This window comes from Citrus clementina, unplaced genomic scaffold, assembly GCF_000493195.1.
Source record: "Citrus clementina cultivar Clemenules unplaced genomic scaffold, Citrus_clementina_v1.0 scaffold_5, whole genome shotgun sequence".
Lineage (NCBI taxonomy): Eukaryota > Viridiplantae > Streptophyta > Magnoliopsida > Sapindales > Rutaceae > Citrus > Citrus x clementina.
The window spans coordinates 35,356,525-35,372,332 of record NW_006262201.1 but is presented as its reverse complement, the minus strand read 5'-3'; the positions used below and the strand labels follow the sequence as shown (position 1 = coordinate 35,372,332).

General features: G+C 34.7%; 2 protein-coding genes across 3 annotated transcripts; both read right to left on the bottom strand.

Moving 5' to 3' along the window:
- Positions 1-1,521: 1,521 nt before the first annotated feature.
- LOC18041326 (serine/threonine-protein kinase TIO) lies at positions 1,522-11,668 on the bottom strand. 2 transcript variants are annotated; one of them, XM_024184502.1, is made up of 22 exons: positions 11,462-11,668; positions 11,303-11,377; positions 11,098-11,190; positions 10,925-10,999; positions 10,701-10,793; positions 10,372-10,435; positions 10,190-10,274; positions 9,132-9,204; positions 8,969-9,037; positions 8,787-8,867; positions 8,569-8,650; positions 8,320-8,493; positions 7,504-7,642; positions 6,720-6,891; positions 6,162-6,260; positions 5,538-6,083; positions 4,219-5,367; positions 3,595-3,825; positions 2,945-3,088; positions 2,695-2,775; positions 2,303-2,491; positions 1,522-2,034 (listed from the first exon to the last, which is right to left on the bottom strand). In XM_024184502.1, exons 1-22 carry the CDS (start codon positions 11,549-11,551, stop codon positions 1,789-1,791), a joined length of 4,050 nt encoding a protein of 1,349 aa, XP_024040270.1. In that variant the 5' UTR covers positions 11,552-11,668; the 3' UTR covers positions 1,522-1,788. The 2 variants fall into 2 exon arrangements, with proteins under 2 accessions (XP_024040270.1, XP_006433784.1); XM_006433721.2 differs by having other exon boundaries at positions 8,320-8,472.
- A 1,069-nt stretch (positions 11,669-12,737) lies between these two features.
- LOC18042336 (transcription initiation factor IIA subunit 2) lies at positions 12,738-15,315 on the bottom strand. Its single transcript, XM_006433720.2, has 4 exons — positions 15,204-15,315; positions 14,900-15,040; positions 14,740-14,790; positions 12,738-13,165 (listed from the first exon to the last, which is right to left on the bottom strand). Exons 2-4 carry the CDS (start codon positions 15,026-15,028, stop codon positions 13,025-13,027), a joined length of 321 nt encoding a protein of 106 aa, XP_006433783.1. The 5' UTR covers positions 15,029-15,040; positions 15,204-15,315; the 3' UTR covers positions 12,738-13,024.
- Positions 15,316-15,808: the final 493 nt, after the last annotated feature.

The following is a 15,808-nucleotide window of genomic DNA, read 5'->3' as shown; positions in this document are numbered from 1 at the left end:
ATGTTTAATTATAATTTTGTTGAATTTTAGTGAGACTATGGTTCGGTGTTAAAAAAGAAAATTGATACTTTTTTTTTTCAAGAATAGAACTCCCATGAAATAGGAACAAATAAAAGGCTTTCATAAAATATTTTCTTAATCAAGTTTCAATGTTTCATTCTGTGCATCCCATGAATTAATTAGGGTTCAGTTCGGCAGTTTTGGGTTTCTCAGCCCTCGCTCAAAGCACTTGCACACATAGTAAATGAATGTCTAGTGCTTTATAATCTCAGTCAAGTGAACTTTAGGCAACCACAAAAGCATATCCAAGCCAAGTTCACAATCAGTTTTTCACAACAAGAAATAAATAAAATGTATGAAACCATTGCCTTTTTAGTCGAGTGGTCAGAACTTTATCCTCGCAACTGTGAGAGCTGCAATTCGAGCTCTTGCGACATATGTAGGGGTTTATTTCATTCCTTAATTATGATATATAATTAAATGAAGACGGTTTTTTTCCTTTCGAAATGCAAGTGAAGTAGACATCCTTCGAATATTAAAAAAGATAAAATCTGGGCTGTGTATATGGATTGTACTATATAATAATTAATAATATTCGAGTAAAATCTGGGCTGTGTATATGAGATGTACTATATAAAAATTAATGTAAACTAATTTCAGTAATTATCTGATTGTAAATAGCAGTTGTAATCTTATACAATATGAGTTGTAATCTGAATATTAGTTTCATATAATTAAAAAATAAAAAATAAAATTTATGCCATCAGTGATTTAGAACTGTTGGAGTAAATGGGCGCGGCTGCGGTGTAGTAGTAGCCGAGTTAAATTACAGAGTATGTGGTGTCATTAGCTTCAGTCATTGACCATGATTTCTACTTTTTAATCTTTGAGTTAGTCCTATATAGGATTGTATCCTCTTCATATAAATTAAAAAAAAAGGCATTTGATTGACCTCGAAGACAATTTGTTAGGGTGGACATGAACAAAACAAACAAAAACGGCACGGGGTTGGAGAAAAAGAGCCTATCAAGAAACAACAACAGAGTTTAGTGCTCTAAAATTAAGAACCATACACATGTTCATTGGGTAACAAACAGTACGAGTTGCCTCTCCAATGATTTTGATGGAAATTTCATATGAAAAAGAATAGTCCTAGAATGAAATCCTATTAGGGTTAATTTTAAATTCTCTCTCTTAAAATGATAATTTTTAAAATGCTGCAAGTTATTATAAATCTCAATTTATTCTCCATTTTTATTAAGATAATTTTTTTTATCAATCCATCTTATTTGTTCCTTTATCTTTTAAACAAAAATGAAAGTAAATTGAAGTTCACAATAATTTAAAGCATTCTAAAAATTATTATTTTATTAGGAATAATCTGAAATTTACCTTCCTATTATCACTAAATTTCTGATGGTTCAAAACTTGAAAAGTTATATTAAATAACTTCTTAATATAACAGCCATTTCCTTGTTTAAAAAAAAAAAATTAAATAAAGAAAATAAGAACTTAGTATTTCTCTTATGATGTTTTGGACACAAAGGTTCAGTTCAAAATATGCCTTTACACAGTGTGGCTGATTCTGATTTCTGAAGTTCAACTATAGTTGGTTGAAATGCACAATTGAATGCACAGGACAACTCAGATTGCTATCTTCGTCGCAATTTTGGTTCTGTTCTTTGTTCCGATTTTTGATTGAAATAACCAGAATCATCATCACTGAGATAGTGGAAAATCGAGCGACTGATATGTATATTTCGATTAACAATATTTTACCTGTAGGCATCAAGTGTCGCCTACTTTGCTGATGATAACGGAGGCATAATTTGCAATGGTGGATTCTGGCGATTGCCGAAGCCGTGCAATCACCGGGAACAACTCGGAGGACTGTAGGAATTGTCGGCAGGGAGTGTGGGCGCACATCTTTGCTAATGAAAAGAGGGCTATCTTCAGTGGAGATTCGTTTACGGCATCTTTCCTGCTTGGGTTTAAGGCCAGCACCGAACAATCAGCCACCAACTTTATCAAAGCCTGCAGCATAAAATTAATTGGAGAGAAAAAGTCATCACGGCATGGTGCACAATATTAGATGTGAAAACGATAATAGCATCACTGGGGGTGGTAAATGGATTTTTGGACTGTGACATCGCATTGGTCCCAACACAAACAATATAAAGAAGAAAGGAATATAGCAACCACTTTGTCTAATTTTCCTTCAAAATTAATGGAAAACTTTGGTCAAGTTCCAGCTGCTTAACAATAAGATGCCTTTACAAAGTAATGAAGCATGCCCACAAACCTGCATGGCGCCTTTGGACACAATATCTTCACAGAGCTTGCTCGAGTTGCGAACAAGATTGCTTAGAGCACCTGCAGCATTTGCTTTAGTCTTGTCTTCCTCATCTGAAATCAGTATATTCGCGAGCAGTGGTATAGATCTCCTGAGTTCTTCATATAACACATCATTATGATAGGCAGCATTACCAATCTGGAGAGTGAATTTAAGCTGTGGCTGTAAGTCTACAGTAATGAAATTTGACATTTACAAAATGTGGATTCTTAAGACTAGTGACAATACCAAGACAGTAAGAGATTCCATTACTTGAGAGGGAAATACCTAGAGGAACTTCTATTCTAGAAATAGATAATTGAAAGTAGGTATAAAACCACCCAAGAAAGAACATCTTTTACCGCAAAACATGCAAATTTCCGTGTTCGTTTGTCGGGATCAGCACATCGATCGATGAGTAGGCCAATAATACGATTCTTTGCCTAGAAAATAGCATTCAATTGTAAGAAAATGCATAATCAATCAAGCCTGCCAAATTTTTTCATCATTTGCCCATGCATGAGCATGTTTGCATGTAAATAACAAGGACCTGTCCAAATTTTGAATCTCACTAGGATTTGGTATCTAGGAATCAGATTTTAACAAGTTTACCAGTGAACTATAGAAGTACGAGCTGTGGCGACACATGTTTCCCAGAGCACTGCATGCCTTTGCACGTACATTGGGATCTTCATGGGTGAGAAAGTCTTTAAGAAACTCTAACATGGAAGCTCCATTAATATATTCATAAAACCACTGCATGCTCAAATAGTTCAATATTAATCAGGCACATCGTAAAGATGAGTTACTGTAAATCAAGTAAAAACAAGATAATGATACTGGGGAAGGGGCTAAATAAATATATTCTGATTTACAGCAGTAAATTGAGATGACGATGTCATCCATGCAGAGTGGTGCTTAATTATCTGTCTCAATTTGATGGGAAGGGATAACATTTAGTTTTGATTTTAAGTTGTGAATCTAAAGTCAATCTAATGGTCGATCTTCAGAAGTAAAACTAACATTAGAGTAGAGATGAATGCATTTCCAAACTCCTTGAAATGGGACAAATTAAGTATGACATAAATAGAAGGGAGAAGATAATGGAGTGAGGAAAGTTCTAAATCTAATTCAAGGCAGAATTGAAACTTAAATCCGACTTCACAGCCAAGATTAGTGACTAAATAGGGATACCAAAGAAATGAGAAGAAACTTAGAAACAATTAAAGAGAATAGCGATCTCATTAAGAACATAATCCAACCTTATCCATTCGCGCCAAATCAGAAACTATCATCAAAACATCCAGGGTGACCTCCCTTGTACTCGAATCAAGCAGCCTTCTTACTCTATTTGGATCCAACAAGCCTTTGCCCACAAGTTGAACCGCAAGGGACCGTTGTCCTATCATTTTTGCAAGGAAGGCAATGGGCCTTCCCAAATTTTTTAATTCCATGTGCTCTAAGCAACGGAGAATGATGCCAGGTACTCCCACCTGAAATTAGAATTACACAGGTCACTCAGCACCGGGATGGTTTTCTACCTTGCACTAATAAGTAACATGCTAAAGTGAATTAAAACATGCTCTTGGGGTCTCTTACAACCATTTTCTGCTTGCTCATATCACAACGACCATTTAACTTCTACAGTGTACTGAGCTTATTGGATTTCCAATACAGTGTACTGAACTTAAAAGCAACCAAAAAAAAATACATTTTAGGTTCTTATCAATGATCTAATCTCTACCAACTCTGTTCAGGAAGTATGTATGACATTGACATATATAATGACCAAGGTATATGTGCTGTTCATGACATGACAAAACAATGGCACAAGCATACCCCCTCCCAAAAAGATAAGGAAAAAAATAGGGCAAAAGAGATCTGACCTCCATAAGAATTTTTATATATTTTCCCATGTCTTCCTCGATTGCCTTAGCCATGTCCCTGTCTTCCATGCATACTTTCCCACCAGCGGAACCCATATTGAGAATAAATCCACTGTTTACAGAAGCAGTGGCAGAGGGCAAACCTGGAGCATTTTGTACAGCGACAAAGGGAAATGCTAAGAGATCAATTACTGCATTTATTATATCCCTGACTCCATCCTTCCCTCCACCCGGCCCACCCCAGCCCTTCACAAGCTTAAGATGGACATCAGATAACAAGTTACAGATGAGCTTCATGTATTCATTCTTGAGCAAAACCTGACGAAACATTAAGACTCCACCTGAAAGGCAGTGATATATTGATGAAATTGTTGATACAACCCCTGCAGGAGATAACATCATTTGATCTCTTGTGCTGCCAATTTGTTGAGAAGAATGGGTGTTGGCTAACAAATCAATAAGAAGCATAGGGATATTGCTCGCAATCATTTGTTGTACCGCCAATGGTCCTCCACACTTCAGTCTGGATTCTAATAAGCCAACACATCCATCCTTAAGACCATGCCAATAGGAGAGGCTGATACTCTGGCTAATGGGGCCCATCTGATCTGCATTGCCTGATGTGATTTTAAGGAGATCACAAAGTGTGGCAGTTGGAGGAATCAGAGGAACTGCAATTTCGTAGATTGAGGACTCAACAGTAGCACCACTTTCAAGGGATAGGATGGATGCAAAAGCCAGCATGGCTGATGCAGAATGCAATTGAAAATAAGTCTTAATTCTATCATCAGAAGAAAAATAATGTGCAAGGATTTTAAGTCGAGAAAGCTGCTTCTTTGGAGTGGTTGTGAGCAAAAATAATGCTGAATTTCTCAAAGTTGACTTTAGACATTGAGCAACTATCGCTAGGAAAAGGCATGAGTGCTGAGCCAGGGCACAAGGATTGCTTGGTTTTCCCTTCACATTGCTTGTTTCACCTACTTGCGAATCTTTATTTGAAGATGCACATAAAGATAGAATTGAGAATATCTCCGAAACAGCAGTGCCATCTTCTCCACCGCTGACAACAGTAGTCACAGGAAGAGAACTGGGGAAGCCACAAAGAATACTTGGAATGATTCCACTACGGAGGCAGCACCTTGACAAGAGCTGAAACATTAATCAGAATATTATATTTATATGGACACCAGAGCAGAAATATTTACTATATAAGCATGAAGCAAACAAAAGAAATTAGAAAATACTTGAAAATTTGAATAAAGTAGTTTCACCAATTACTACACAGACCAGAAGAAATTTCAGTGGACAAGAACAAACACCTGAATGACGGCAGACAGTGTGGCTTCTGCACGTTGATGAAGGCAATGGTTAATAGCAAGTTGGACAGCTTTTGAGCGAAGGAAAGCTCTTGTCAGTGCATCAATAATTCTTGCTGATTCAGGTCCAACCAATGACCCACGCTCATGGTCCCTAATGTCAAGTCGGAGTAAAGAATGACTCCAGAATGCATTTAGGGGGAATAGATAGGCATTCTCCATGGAAAAATGAATTTCCAGTACATCTACCAGGGAAAAAATAGCTTTACATGTTTCGCATGCAGCTCGCAACATATTTGAAGAACCGGAATTCAGATTTGATCCGGAAGTTGCTAAGCAGCAACATAAATGGTCTACTAAGCCTGATGTTTTAGCATGGTCTAAAATCCTTTTCAGAGTTTCATTCACCCTAGGAGTAGAATTTGCATCAGGACCTGGAGCTGAGGAAGATGCTTTGAGATTCTGGGCTACTCTAGATAACATAACAGTTATGCAAGCAGTGGCCTCATACATTACTCTTCCAGAGGCATCTTCATTGCAAGAAACAACCTACATATCCACAGGATTAGAGGGAGAAAAGGGCATATAGATTCTGGGGAACCAGCATATAGTATAGATGAATCTGACCTTTGAAAATATTTCAACAACGGCTACCCAGTTTGTGAAATATGAGCTTGCAATGCAACTTCCACTATTGTCTATCAGCATTTTAATGATCAAGAAACTCTGCGAAAAGTTTGTAGTTAGCCATCATCAATCATCAGGGAGAAAAATCACTGCAAGCAATGTAAATCATGAGAAACTCTGAAATGCTAGAATTTGCAAGCCGCCATTGATCACCAGAAAAACAACAAAGGTAAAAAACATTCAGTGGTCAAAGATTTATTCAGCTCTTCAATACTTTACACTTCTCAGAAGATAATCATTAGCATAAGTACAGACGTTTTGTCAATCAGCATTTATTTCAAAAATTAAAATGGAAAAAAAATGTACATTATTCATAATTTGGATGCATAGTGAGTTACAGCTAAAAGAAAAATTATGAAGCCTAAAAATTTGATTAGAATTCAGGAACCAATCAAGATTAAGATAGTTTTGTCTATATCACTTATTCCACAAAGATCCATCAACTAAGTTTTATGGCTTGGGTGACATGACACAGAGATTATAACAAGCAGAAAATACCTTTGCTAATAAGTCATTGAGTTCAGAAGCCTTTAAGCTGACTACCACAGAACTGAAATCAAGAAGTTCTGATATTATTTCATCAAGCAGTCCATTAGATTGGATAGCACTTGCTGCAACTAGGTTTGATAGAATTCGCAGTGACTGGTTTGAATTAAGAACATCTTGATCCCTGAATATGTTGAAAACGAAATTAAATCTTACAAATGAAACTTTTATAGGAGTCTCTTATTCTAAAATCAAGAACATATAAACCACGTAACAAGCTTCTGCAAGCTGTATCTACAAAAGGTCCAATGAGGTAAAAAGAGCTTGACATCCAACCTTCCAAAGAACAATCCCTATATATGCAACATTTATCTAGAATTTCTTTGGTACATGCAAGACACCAACATCTAGCATTATGCAAAGCATGCCTTTCGGTCTGGTTTGGACTTCCAAGTCTGACCTTTTCCTCTCAAGGTCTTCAAACAGACTTTGACTAGCAAGGAACCAACAACTCACTGAAAGTTTAATTCATCAATACGAAATTATTCTTTCTTCTAGCAAGTAGAGCAGGGTAGTCTTTCTTTAAACATTCAGAGGAAAAAATGCATAAGCATGATGAGAATTCTTCTTGCAACTTACTAAAAACTGAGCAACCTAAATAGAGTTGAGTTTGGTTAACAGGAAAAAAATATGCAAAATGTATTATTCGCATCAAATCTAATATTTCCTACTTCTATATCCAGGCTCAAAAAATAAAAGTAAACAAAAATAATAAGGCAGAGAACAAAAGTTTCACCTGCAAGTGTTTTGGGATCCTTGAGACCATTTTTTCAGAGGTAACAAAATAAGTGCCAATGCTTCATTGTCTTGACAAATTGACAGTGCACCTTTAACTGTGCGGGAGTTATTTTCCAATCTGTTCAACGCCTGACTACCTGAAGAGAGATAATATGGTTCATAACATAGATTAATGCATTTAGGAGCGAAATGGTAATGAAACTAACTTATAAATTTGATCAATAATAAAAGTGAACAGTATAAAATATATAACTTTAATCATAAAACATCAAGTAATGATATTGTCATTAAGTGACATTGGGGAAGTGGAACAGCTCCTGAGCAGTGAATAAATCAGATATGCATTGCTCAACATATCAGCCAATCACAACCCTTATTTGGGAGTGCTTATCGATCTTTGGAAGAATCCAACTCCGTCGAACAAAAATGATAAACTAATGGGAAAATGATAAAAATAAAAAAAATAAAAAAAACTTCTCAATAGCAGGAAAACAAGATGCAGATAAAGCAATTGGGGGACGGACATCAGATCAGAAATGACTTAAAACTAGGTATAGTTTAGTCCCATAATTGAGAGAAATAAAGAAAGGAATTATGAGATTATGGTTGAAAAGAAGATTCAGTTGCAACTATAGTACAAAACAGAGGTCTAAAAGAAGGATTCGGATCATCGATCATGTATAAGACGCACTAAGAAGATTTCTGGCGCAAAAGGATTATAGAGAAAATAATCTATGTTCAACATTTAAATGACATTTTCAACATCAGACAGCATAATGCAGGCAAATAACTTTCTTAAACTGCGAGAGTATACCTGATGGTTTAACATTGTTAGGACTTGAAAATCCTGGAAATGCTTCACAGGGTGAAGAATTAGATTGACTTGTGTTGGAACTGTTTAATTCCATGTCACTGTGAAGGCTTGGAGAAGTGTTATTCACAGAAACAGCTGGAGAATTGCTTTTACCTTTGACACAATAATTTACGACTGTCAAAAAATAGGGAAAGCTTAAATACCTCAAGAATGTAAACACTATACAGTAAGAAATGAAAACAATCAAACCAGATGATGATTGAATAGCATTTCCTTCAGCTGTCCATGTTGCATTACATCCCCTGGCTTCAACAGATGTAGCACGCAACTCCTATAGATCATTCATCAACTATTTAAAATTTTCAAGAATATATGACGGAGAATTTAGAGACAATAAAATCCAGAAAGTCTTTAAACATAAACTACAGGCAGACAGTGAATATAATGGAAATATAAGATAACATTACCCAAGCATTCAGTTCATCTGAAGTTTCTTTTACAAATGGATGTTCAAGGAGTGCAGACCAAGTGAGTCGATTTTGTGGCACCTATTTTGCAAGATATGAGAAGCCGATCAGGATAAGGGATTCGCAATCAGAATTTATAAACAGTTATCAAAAAGAGAAATGCATTTTATTTATTGAATAACCTTATTAAGCAGTCCCTTTAGAAAGCTCTTGAAATTTGGACTCATTTCATCTGGATACTTGACTGGATCCTGGAATATTTCTAGTAATATTTATTAGCCTTTAGGTTCACAAAAAGATTACTGAGCATGAATGAACAGTTATAAAAGATTTGAGCATATTTACCTTGACAATGTGCCTAATCAATGCATATACTGAATTTGTATAAAATGGAGGTTGGCCAACGAATAATTCATACCTGGTGGGTCCATAACAAAATAGTCAACTCAAGTTGAACAAAAACAAGGAAAAATGAGGAATCAATAATGACAAATTACTAATAACTACACATATACACAATTTCTCTTTTCCATTTATTCTCATTAAGGGAAAGCACATGATTATATCGAAATAAACTTTTTCGTGTTCTTTTTTCCTTTGACAAACTGTGCTCATGCATTCTTTTGTGATTCTGATTTTTAGCATTCCTACCCCTAGTACTTGAGTTTAAAGAAAAATATTGTCATATACGAAAACATGGTTATGAGTTTCATGGCACAGTAAAGGCATCATGTGCTTCAGTTGCACTAGCATAAAATGGATTTATGCGGAGGTACAAGCATGAGTACAATTTAAGAAGATGGGGAAAAAAACCTACGTAGGTAAGTTCTATGGTATTTTAACACGGATAAACCAATCAAATGATTTCCACAAACAGAAAGCAAGTTGATACCAGTATGGAAAGTAATGCTAAGATGCAATTTCCTTGGCCTAAGTGTTTAAATGACCCAAAAACTCATGTATGATTGTACATGTTTCACCTTGGTAAAGGTGATAAGTTATTACTCTGCTTCTTCCTGCCCTAGGTTCACTTTTAAAAAGATAGAAATTGAGAATAAGCAAAGTAGTAAAAAATTATTAAAAAAAATAAAACAAAAACAAATTGATGAACCACCAAGAAATAATGTCGTGTGGAATTTTGAATCTAAAAAAATGTAACACTTCTTAACTAAATTATAAGCAAACCAACCAATAATACCATGATGGAAAGAAAGTTCAAGGAAACTAGACAACAGAAATCAACAACATAAATTTTTTAAGATCGAAACAATAGCTTTATATTGAAAAGAACCAAAAGAACCAAAGACAACAGGGGCACCAGACAAGATCTAATTAATTTAGCCATAGAACTACATCAAATTTGATTTTCCATTATAGAGAAAGAAGGCTTGAGTTTGACTTACAATATAACGCCAAGTGACCATAAATCAGCAGTGTGGTTGTAGGGTTGTTCCCGTACCAGCTCCGGAGCCATGTATAAAGGAGTACCTGGCATAGATTAATATTGCTAGGATAGTTCTGGATCACTTCAGTAGTTCCAACCTAAAACAATAACCTATAAGAATTGTTTCAAAACCATCCAAACCTTTGATAGATCGCAAAACGACAGTATTTGCAGACATTGCACGTGCAAACCCAAAGTCACAAAGCTGGGATGAAAGCAAGGAATATATGGTCAAGTTTCTTTGAAGAAGTATTTAAAAGAATATGCATACTGTAAACAAAATACACATTAACACTGCTATCACCACCAGGCAAACATTGCCCATGGAGCAAATTTATGAAATATAAATTAGCAGCATACAGTATCACTAGAAATTCAAAATAGGATTGGGGTGGATATATATCCTCATAAATATATAAATACACACACACACACACACACACAAAATAAGCACGTTTTAAACTATCAACCTTGACAACAGACCCAGCACCAATGAGAATGTTTTGTGGCTTCATGTCACGATGGATGATACGGTTTGAATGCAAGTAATGCAATGCTCGCACCTGCAATTCTTAACGCACAAAAGTTAGATTTGAGAGGAAAATCATAATAAACAGTAAACTTGAATTCTATGAAATCAAACAATAGCCATGGCAAAGATCACAGCAAACAGTATTTGTCAAGAAGGAAGTACCAACTGCTTTGCAATTGATTGCACTTGTTCTTCTGGGAGGCATTTGTCGTCCTCGAGAATCTCAAACAGTTCACCCTAAAATCAAGACACATGAGCAGTTTCTCAAATCCATCCGAATGCATACATAAAACCATTGTGTGAGTGTGAAATTGATAAAGTGAGAGGAAGATTACTTGTGCAAATTCAGTTACAACGCAGAACTCCTGCGGGCTCTCAAAGGAATCAAGCATTTCAATAATATTCTGATGCTTCAGCTTTCTTAGAATCTGCAAAAAAATAAACATAAAAAAACATGTAAAAGAATTTCAGACTTCAACAAAACCTCCAGTACATGTTAAGTCAAACAACTTTGCCTATAGAAAAAAATTGAGTACAGACCTCAATTTCTTGCCGTAAATTATGTATATCTTTCTCACTTTTTCCATGCTTCATGATAAATTTCATTGCAACAGTCTGAAATCAACAATAGCATTGAATCTTGTTCTCCCTTCAAACAATTTAAAAAGCAAAAATTAATGAATGAAATAAAAAGAGTACCTGACCCGTGTACTTGCGCCTCCCCTTATATACTTTACCGAAAGATCCTTCACCCACGAGCTCGATTACATGGTAATTTTCTACTCCCATCTTTTAACTGCCAATTAATTAACTAATTATGCTCCAAAATCTCTTAATAAACTTTTCGTTGCTCAAAATTAAGCGTTGATTCCACTCAATCCTGATAAATTTTTTATCTTAAGAGTATGAAAAAGAAAACCTAAATCTGGAAACATATGAGCACAATCAAATTATCGGCGAGAAGAATAAGTATAACAAAGATCTTTCATCATCTCATGTTAATAGAAAATAATGAAACGAGAAATGAATCGAGTGAGCTAAATCTCCAATGAGTAGAAAAGAAAACACTAGAGAGAGTGTGCCTGCGATTTGGAATTTAGAGAGAGAGAGATTTGAAATACTCCCGCCCATGTAATTTGAAATCAGGGTAATAACATCTGTATCCCTAAATTCTGAAAATTTGACAATAAGAACCTAGGTTGTAAATTTATTTTAAACAGGTCCGCGCAGGACCATGTGAGTAGGCAATTTGGCATGGCAATTTATGTTGCACTACTTTTTTGACCCAACCCAAAATGAGTGCACAAAATTAGGGATATTGGATTGAATGATAGTAAGGGTCTCCTCTCTTTTAATAAATAAAGGATAAATTAAAAATTAAAAATATTATTATATTCAATCTTATAATATATTAAAATTTTTGTTTTTTTTTTATGTTAATAAAGTAAAAGATTCTTCCTATAAAATTACTCCAGCATTAGATTAATGTGACATAATTATTATTCATATAATCATATTGTGATTGCATCACCTATTTTTAATTAAATCATGTTTGATACTAGTTATTCAGTAAATGGCGTTGGGTTAACATGTAAACCTGTTAAGACCAGTATTATTTTTTGACATTATAAAATATAAGAAGTTATTTAAATATAAATTTATTAAGTGATAAAATGTGAAAAATCATCTGAGCTTAGTAATACTTTCTAGCCAACTAATATGAATATGATATCAACTTTTATAAAATAATTTGTAAGATGAATAAGTGGCTCCATCATTTCCTCCTCTTTTTTTTAAAGGACTAAAATATCATATACGTCAATTTAGAAAGATATTTCCGTCACTGTTTTATAAAATAAAAATATCAGACATGCAAAATAACACATCATACATACGATGGGAAAACAACAAATTCTAAAAAAGTTTTCATGAAATATGAAAAGTTAACTTACTACAATACTTTTTCAACAATTAATTAATTTAGATTATAATAATTTAATTATTAATTGTTAATGTAATTAATTCTTTTACTACACATAAGCAAATATTAAGGGTTAATGGGTCAGTGGGGGAATATGCTCCCATTGGTCCCATTATAGAGATCCGACAAAGCAAGGATGTAGCAGCCTCAATGGCTTTACAATCATCACCAGTTGAAAACAGTTGGCGGCTTTACAAATTATGTTCATCAATAATGCATAATTGCCACCTTCTCCAAGTAATTTAACCTAATTCCCCAGCAACACACCAATCTTCATTGTCTTATTGTGATAGCAGCTTTGAGTCACATGCCACTATTTTCACCCTACCGACGGTCTCTTGTAATTCCTCACTCTTGAACAAAGCATCTTGCAAGATGAATGTCCACACATTGTCACAGAACCTGTAGGTGTGCAGATGCCCCTGAGGAATTCAGGAGAAGTTAAAATTTCAAATGCTCAGATTTCACCCACAACAAAATAAATGATAGCAGTACATCCTAGGTAGGGGCCTGGATTGACGTGAATTATAATGCTCAGCTATCAGCCTAAGAAGCCTACTTCTCTGGATAAAACAAATTGCAAAGGAATCTATTTCTCTTATTTTCAAAATATACAAATATGCATGAAAAACATGCATGTCCCCTAACATTTGCACTCACAAAAATTGGCAAACACAAATGATTACAATATGAGTCAAACCTGTGCATAAAAGTAAGCATCCAATCAGACTTAAATTAATACATAAATTTGAGTTTTACTTTTTGCATAACCATAGACATCTGTGAAAAACAGTTTGGAGACTTAAAATTTTCAGGGATTCCTCTCCATGAGTCATATGACTCAAGTATTGTATAACTTCTTTGCAATTTAATGTGGATTTCTTAATTGTCTGCAACAGTTATAATTTGGTACAAGTTCCTATATACCATTCTGCACTAATACTAGACCAGTATTTAGGCATGGCAATTGGTTTCCCCTTCATATGCTCAGCCTCAGCTATTTTATAATAGCGCATAAGTCTTCCTATCGCACTAAGTTTATAATAGCGCATAAGTAAGCACTTTATGGACATGTCACATTGACTCATTCAAAAAGCACAAGGACTAGCCAGAAAAAATCAAATGATTCATTTGATGTTCGCACGAGCATGAAAATCTTAAGAGATCCAACATATATATAAAGCCAAGGAAGTTACTATAAATGAGGCATTCAATAAATAAGAATTTAAACATACTAGATACTCCAATTAATTGCTCTAAGAAAAGGCAAAGGACAATGATATAATAAAGTGAAAGAAACTTGGAATCTTACAACAGCCAGTCACCAATTCCAATCATTTAGAATGATTCTTCCATAAGATCTCAAATTCCCAAATACCATGGCTTCTATGAAGCCCATGATACTGGTCCCAGTGGCCATTTTCCATAAAAAAAGTTTTTGTCGTTTAACAAGAGTAACTCTTTGAAAAGACAGCTAACAACTTAACAGTAAAAGGACATTCAAAGGCACATAAATAGGATACATAAATAATATTAAGATCAATTATCACCTGATGCAAAAACTCTATAGTCTAAGCACATGCTGAATAACTATTATCTCTATCAGTGGATTTACACTGCACTGATAGAATATTTAGACCACAAATTTTGCCATGTATATTCTACCTTAGTTCATCACAATAGCATTTGATTCCTAAAAATTCATTAGCAATCACTGAGAACAGATCTTCCACCTCCAGCAATACATGAATCAAAATTAGGGTATATCTGGAATCAAGTTGTTGGGCTTTTAATCCACAAGTGAATAGAATCACCAGCCATCAAGTATAGGTGGCTGTGTGATTCGTATTGTTATTTCAAAATAAAGCAAAAGTACAACATAGCCAGATTCACACCTCAGATCCCTAAACAGACAAATGCTTAACAAGACTGTGCGTCAAAAAAAAAAAGTATCTTAAAAGATTAAAAATAAATTAAAAGAAAAAGAAATTGATACCTTAATGGAGACCTTGCTCTTCACCTGAGTTTCTAGCGCTTCTGTCATAGACTATAAGATGAAAAACATAAATAAATAATTCACAAAAAATAAAAATAAAAACCAATAAACATAGGTATCCAAATACCAAGATCGTTAACATACAATTGAATAACCGTACCTTATCGAACTGGACGAGAACCTGGATAGCGAGCTCGGGAGTAAGCGTACCGTTTTGGACCATCTCGTCTAAAGTCTCGGTTAAGCACATCCCAATCGTCGACCTGCGATACAGCTCAAACGTCGCCATTTCTCACGTGATCTGTCGATTCAGTCCACGTATTCAACAAATGCATCGAGTCAAGATTGAATTTGTGCAGGCAAAAAAACACAACAACACAAAATATGATGATTCAGTATCTAAAATTTTGATCAAGTTAACACAAAATTGCATGGAGAAATTGAAGCTACAAATTGGAGCTTACGTATTGGGGGGTGGTGATTGATTTAAATGGTAGACTTGTTGAACGTTTGCTGTGAAGATGAATTTTTTTGGGCGGAGAGATTTTGGGGCTTTTTATACCCTAACTTTTGTAGATGGAAGTATATATAGCCGCGACATAATTGAGATAATCGCAATGACTATTATGCCCTTATTTGACTATGCTGAGTGTTGACGGGAAATTTGTGTGAAACTGTGAATGTATGATCTAGGCCGCATTGCGGCACTATTGGCCCAATCTTTGGCCCATTGAGCATGGATTATTTTAAAGCTTTTTTGTTTTTTGGGTCCCCGACCGGCGACCGGTAATATTTAACAAATTACTGGCTGATTAACGTGTCTTTCATTATATTTAACACATTATAACATTTGGCGATTCTCCCAAAAAAACAAAACCTCATAAGTTGTTATAAAAATTCAAAAGATGTTATTTGAAATTAAAATTAAAAATGACTTCAAAAGGTAAATATTTTTTTCTTAATTTTTAGGAATTAATAATTTTTTTCTTTTTTACCAAAAGTGATTTGTGTTTTATAATACTTTTCATTCAATACGTTTTTTAATTTGAGAATAAGTAAACTAAAATCT

Coding starts and splice junctions, on each gene's coding strand:
- LOC18041326 (XM_024184502.1), bottom strand. CDS start 11,551: ATGGGAGTAGAAAATTACCATGTAATCGAGCTCGTGGGTGAAGGATCT. Junction 6,892..7,503: donor GGATCCCAAAACACTTGCAG/GTGAAACTTTTG, acceptor CAACATATTCAG/GGATCAAGATGTTCTTAATT. Junction 6,261..6,719: donor TCAATGACTTATTAGCAAAG/GTATTTTCTGCT, acceptor AACTTTTCGCAG/AGTTTCTTGATCATTAAAAT.
- LOC18042336 (XM_006433720.2), bottom strand. CDS start 15,028: ATGGCGACGTTTGAGCTGTATCGCAGGTCGACGATTGGGATGTGCTTA. Junction 14,791..14,899: donor TTCTCGTCCAGTTCGATAAG/GTACGGTTATTC, acceptor TTCATCTTATAG/TCTATGACAGAAGCGCTAGA. Junction 13,166..14,739: donor AGAGCAAGGTCTCCATTAAG/GTATCAATTTCT, acceptor TGAATTCCTCAG/GGGCATCTGCACACCTACAG.